Source organism: Bactrocera latifrons, unplaced genomic scaffold, assembly GCF_001853355.1.
Source record: "Bactrocera latifrons isolate USDA-ARS-PBARC rearing strain unplaced genomic scaffold, ASM185335v1 scaffold_346, whole genome shotgun sequence".
NCBI lineage: Eukaryota > Metazoa > Arthropoda > Insecta > Diptera > Tephritidae > Bactrocera > Bactrocera latifrons.
This window is the reverse complement of record NW_017536986.1, coordinates 47,594-54,279: the sequence shown is the minus strand read 5'-3', so window position 1 is coordinate 54,279 and position 6,686 is coordinate 47,594. Positions and strand designations below refer to the sequence as shown.

General features: G+C 31.9%; 1 protein-coding gene across 1 annotated transcript in view; it reads left to right on the top strand.

The window, feature by feature from the left end:
• Positions 1-271: 271 nt before the first annotated feature.
• LOC108971496 (myophilin) overlaps positions 272-6,686 on the top strand; it is a 17,881-nt gene continuing 11,466 nt past the window's right edge. Inside the window, exon 1 of the mRNA XM_018937595.1 lies at positions 272-601. Within this exon, the coding sequence (XP_018793140.1) occupies positions 548-601 (54 nt within the window). The 5' untranslated portion in view covers positions 272-547. The remainder of the gene's footprint in view (positions 602-6,686) is intronic.

Below are 6,686 nucleotides of genomic sequence, written 5' to 3'. Positions count from 1 at the left end.
AATTTCTAAAAACATACAAAAAATTAAGAAATAAATGTAGTTAGGAACAGCATACAGAGAACGTTTATTACAAAGAAGGTCCAACTATGGACAAGCGTGTAAACTGTCATAATAAACGTTCTCTGCAGCGTATAAATACAAAAAGTGGCATTTTAAATAGGGAACTTTATTAAGTACAATCTGGCAATCAGTGAGCTTTTCAGCGAGCTTTTACCTTTGGAAACCTTTTGGACGTTGGGGATTTGGGTTGTTGATTGATTCTGCTCCAACTATAGTCACAGTAAATTTTTAAAATTCGTTGCGTGTGGATGCGATTGTTCGCTCTCTGTGATACCATAAAATAACCGAAAATCCCGTTCAACACCTACTCATCTACGCCTAATTGTAGTATCTATTGCGACCAAAAAATCAAAGATAGTCACAAAAACTCCAACAGCTAATTGAATAACTCATTTCAAGCGCCTGACGTTAACAAGTTTGCTACTTTAAGCAAATTTACYAAATATAAAAGGAGTAATCTTAAACAAAAAACCCGTTTAAAGCCAAAATGTCTTCGAATCGTGCACCAAAGTCCGGTTTTGCTGCCGAGGCGCAACGCAAAGTAAGTACAATAAAAATTTAGGAAGGGAACAAACAAATTACAGTTCATAACAAGCGTGTAGCAAGGARCCCCAACATTTTTCTTATGCCAAAATAAAGCCKTAAATGTGCACATATTCTATGCTTGCTTAGGGAAAACTTTAATACATTATCGTAAGGAAAACATATTTATGTATTTCTGAACAAAAGCGCGGCAAACTTTGACTGCCAATGGCATGCGTTTGGCTTCACACGAAGATGCATTGGACGACCTTCAAAATTTCCGTACGTAAATGCAGTGAGACCTGGATAATTTGGAAAATAAAATTCAAACAATTATTAAGCAGGATATATTTCTCCTTTCACTCTATTTACAATTGAGTACATATATGTACGTACTTCGAGTACATATACAAATTTAGTTAGTAAATACAAATATGCATATTGCATCCAGTACGGCTGTGATCAAAATTTTAAGTGATATCTTTATTTAAAGATAATTTAAAAAAAGTAAAAAGGAAATTTGAGGGGTATGAATGTTGTTTTTTATATAAACTTGAAATTTATGAATGGACGTACAGTTATTTGTAAATTGTTTTTGTTTACTAATATTATTTTAATTTTTGAAGGTTATTCTTTCAAATCCTAGCGTTAATAATTTTCAATGGAAATGAATTTCCCTAATTCTTTATCTTTTTTATACAGAAAAATAAGTTTAAGTCAATTTTTACATAATATAAAAACTTCCGTAAAGGCTCGTCTTCCGCCGATTAGCCCTAAAAAGTGTGGGGCACTTAATCGTATAATCCACATTTACGAATTAGGGTATAATGACACTCTAACAATTTAAATTGCACCAACTAAAGCGATGAAGTGGAAACGGTATTATATAACTAGAAGCATCGCGTGCTTTATATGCAAGTAAACACTAGCTTGGTTGGCATGTGCACTTTTCTAAATATACATACATATTTATATGGAAGCCGCGTATGCTGCAATAAGGGAACTGGTTTCGTATCTTATATGTACATATGTCCTCCATTCAAAAGTTTAGTTACATACATACACATCAGATTATTGCATGCTTCAATTTGTGTTTTTGCACGACTGCTGAAAAAAGGTCCAAGCCAGAAATTGGGGAGATCTTCGCTTTACCGTTGTAAGCATGCATTTGTTATTGGGTCTGCATACGTTTTGGATGAAATAGATATTACATCCAAGCATTATATTACTTGTGTAACATATATACTTATATCTACATAAGCAGGCACAAATGTGGCGGGAACCATGYTTGCGCTTTGGAAGCAGCTGTTTAAACTACGAATGGTTCCATGATGTCATCGCATTGTTTTGTGTATTACTCATGTCCCTTCTCAGACTTATACACTTGAAGATAATATACCTACATATTTGCAAACGTACATATATATAATGCCTAAATTTCTAATGAYTTACTTACTTGTGCTTTTTATCATTTCTGATACATCACTTTCTAAAAGGTTTTCTAACTTACTACATAATATGATATTTAACTATATGGGCTTTCGGTCAACATGTAAATTTTTAAATTTCCAACGTTAAGCTTTCATTTCCATTTCAATAATATTTTCATTTTTACTATAGCCACAGAAAAACAGTTCTATATGGAAACAACGAATTGGGCAAGCAAAGCCAAACAAAACAGTTGAAAATAATTCGCTTTGCAACGTCTAGAATACAAGTTAGCGAAAGCTAAGCTTGTAAATAAATACCTGTAGTATGTAAAAGACATGATTTGTATATACCTAAATACATCTGTGTTAAATGCATTTGCATTTGTGTGCTTAGTTCTGTTTGTCCACACAAGCACTTTTATGGCAGTAATTCTTTCTTTCACTCCACTCCAAGCGTGTACACCCTTTGGACGAAAAATTTAATACCCGTACAATGTATATACATACATATTTATGTATGGATGTGTATACGTGTGGAAGTGTGTTCTATTTACACAAGCAATGTTCATATGTACGCAAATTTAAGTTCAGTACGGCATGGACGGGAAGGTATGGTGTCGGTAAAACTACGCTGACGATCATTAAGATCATACATACATATATGTAGATATACATGTGTGTACATRTGTGTGCAGTCATATTTGTATTCGTGCCGTTCCTATCTCTCTCCGTTTGTTTCGTTGAATGCCTGGTCAGCTGCCTCCACTGTCTGCTCCACGCTGAGCTGGGTGATGGAATTTACACTCGGCTGTTACGTGTTTGTTATTTAATTTTTATCAACAATTTACTTTTCAAAGTACAAAATATGAATACGAAAGGGAACACATACACACGTAATTGCAAATGTATAAATGATAACCATTCTGAGAAATGAATTGTCTCAAAATTATCGGAACACTAGCCCTTTTCGGTATGATACTAGTCGATTTGGATGACAATATTGACTTTCGTACTTTAGAACTCTAAAGTAACTATGCGTTTTTATTTTTATACCCTGAAAAAGTTATATTACGTTTTGCTCGAAGTTTATAACACCCGGAAGGAAATCTCAGAGACGATATAAAGTAAATATATAGTATATAGAAATACTCASTCTGACAAGCTGAGTCGATTTAGTCACATCCGCGTATATTCATAAAGTTGTTCCTTACTTTTTGAGATATCGATCTGAAACTTTACACACGTCCTTCCCCCCAAGAACTGTTTATTTTTACTTCTTTTATATTAATAAATTAAGTCCATTACTCTTACACTTTATAAGTGTCCGCTTCTGAACAGCTGGGCTTAACACTTCTCAATTCTACCATCGGGATTTCAAGCAAGCAAAGATTGAAAATTTATGAGGTAATGGAACCACTTCAAGTATGTGCACAAAATCTAATAAAGGGGAAATATCCAATTTGGCTTGAGTATTATGATGACTGTAGCACTCATGCGATATCATTTGTACTTAAATGTTAAGAATAATAATTTTAATGAAAAAAACATTTGAAAATTATTATGAAGGGGAAATTGTTAATGGTTGTCATAAAAATGGGGAAGCTTAGAAAAAAGTATACATAAATGATGTAGCTGCTGATAAAACAAATATGACTGTTTTTTGGCCAGCACTTCATATTATCCTATAAATTTTTTAAAAATTTGAAATTTTCAAATAATTCAGACTTTCAATTGTTGTAGATTATTCAATGACCTAAGTGAATATTGYTTTGACTTTTCATTTAAAAAAAATATTGATTTAAGGGATTTAAATCAAAATTACGTAAATTTTAAATGTTGTTCAAAAATATGTGCTTAACAACCTTTAGTGAATCAGTAAAAGTCTTTTAACATAGTTACAATAGCAAATTAAAGTTTTTAAATTTTGCAATTTTTTGCAAAAAAAAAAACCTATTTTGCAAAAATACATTTTGCCCTCATATACAAATGCAAGTTTTTGCAAAAAAAAATTATTTTGCAAAAATAAATTTTGCCTTAATATACAAATGCAAATAGTTATGTATATACTCATAAACACACAAAACTAAAGCTCAATCAAGCTGCTAAGTAAGCAGCCAAGTGACCAATCAAAACATTTCACAATATTTCACCTACTTTTCTCGCCTTCCATGCTGACCGATATACGGGTAAGTGTGAGTATTAATARCAGACACAAAAATCCGAAAATAAAGACCGCTACATACAATCTATAGAGCGTTTTAAAAAGGCGATGACAATATGACTCGCATTCAAGTTGTGTGCACAATAATGAAATGTAGATCTGCATTGCATAACCAACTGTTAATAATCACCAGATTCACCAAAAAAATCAACACTTGACAAACACGTAGAAGAGATGAAAAAACCGTCAAACAATTGAAAATAAATAAATAAATATGTACACACACTTAGGCATGCATGAGTGTACGTAAAACCGGATCAAACTTAGCGTGTCGCAAACAAAATTTTAGCCGGCTCTAGGTTACTTGAACATCGTAAAAACAGCACATTTTATAAGGGGATTGAATAGTGAAGTGCCGGCGCCAAAAAAGGCAATAAGTGAATATTTCAAATTTTGGCCGTTTATTGTAGATATGCACATATATTTTTGTGTGCATGTTTGAAATATATATATATGTATGTATGTATGTACATATATTTGTTGTATATACAAATGTACATATTTATGTTTGCTTTTGAGCTATATCCGTATCCTCATTGCTAATATTGACAGACGCTGCTAAATAATTATTAAGTGTGCGCGCATGCGCCCTCTAAGACTACATTTTCTCACATGGCTGTATCTCTATCTGCATTTATCTCATACATATACAAAATAAAAATACATGGGTATGCACACATGTGACAATTCATCCGTTTGCGTAAAAACACCGAATTCTTCATTGTTAATCAAACGATAACTTCTGAATCACCATTATAACGATGACATCAACATAAATTCGCGATATTTAGATACCAAATTTTTATGCGACTCCAACGCCAACACAATGATATTTATCATATTTGTACATTGACTAAAGGTTTCGTTTTCTTATTGTTGACTATCTACTTCCTGCTTTCTTGGCACTAGCTGGAGACGATTTTTTGTTCGAAAGTAACAAATTACTCTTGCAGATGACTAAAAAATTGTTGGCTTTATGTGTTTTATGCATGTGCGAAAAAGAAACTAATTAGGCAATTCCAAAACCCAATGAATTTGTCGATGTGCCGAAAAAACATAATTTATTAAACTAAAATTTTCAGAAATTTCAAGCGAGCGTGAGTTAATCATCGATTATGCCGTGAAATTTCACTAAATAATTATTGGTTTTGTGCGCTTAGCTTGTGTTTGACTTGTTTATTTCTATAATAATAAGTTAAGTAGAAAAATTGCTTTCGGCTTCGGCAGTTAATTCTAAAGATTTTCTTCCAACAACAATTTCCATATAAGAGCATAATTTATTATTAAATTGCCATTTTGTGTATATTTGGCACAGAGACAATTATAAAGCAGAAAAAGTTCCGCTCAGAATTCACAAGACACCACATTACAATGGAATATCAGCACAGCAGCGTGAAAACGTATTCGTTAAAGATGATTATCACCMCGAAAAATAGCAAAGCAATGTGCCCAAGGGTCATTTAAATTCCTGCTTTTGTTTTTGTTTTATTTAAAGATTAAAAGTTTTTTTTTTCTAATTCTTCTGTTGATTGTGTAGCCTTTGACTTTTTTATGGGCTACCTGTAGTCTAGATGGGGTGGCCATACCTGTGTTTTCATACAAACAAACACGGGTACATACATACATATGTATGTTGCTTGCAAAAAATAATTGTATACAGATGACGCAGCTTAAATATGTATAATTCGAAATTAATGCTTAATTTGTACAGCAGCGTGAAATAGAGTTTTACTCCCAATTCTTGTTAGAAGGCAGGCGCTGTGGTCAACAAAGTACACTGAAGTACTTTGAAAGCATATTCGTATTTAGGTACGAATGTGTGAACATATTATATTCATATACGTACATATGTGTATCATGTGTTTGTTTCTATATCGTTTTATAACATTTGTTACTGGGTAAGAAAACATGAATTAAACACATGTTCGGTATACTTAAAAAATTAAGGAATAAAATCAAAACAGAAGTCGGAAATATACGCCGCTTAAAAAACTAAACATCATTGGGTATAATATAATGAAATTACACCTTACAGGCATATTGATGTTAAATTCTTAATTGATGTCTCAAGAATTGTGCTAGTTCTTTGGAATATTTTTTAAATTTATTTTTGTATGCATCCAGATTTGTTGATACTCAAAATTTCTAGAAAAATTCTAAGAAAAATATTTTTTTTATTTATGAGTCCAATTTTGAAATAAAAAATATTTTCCCAATTTTTATTCCAGTTTTGGAAGTTTTAACTTCCAGGTTTTTGGTATTACAAATTAAATTTTCAAATTGTACCGAAATCGGTATTGAAAATTTATGTAGTAAAACAAGATGGTTTGGAATGAAATACTGAAATTTTAAAATTTTCTTTAAACAGAATTAAAATTAAAAAATATTTTTTTTTTAATTGGAGTAACAAATTAAAAACATTCTTCTTCTTCTTGATTGGCGTAGTCACCGCT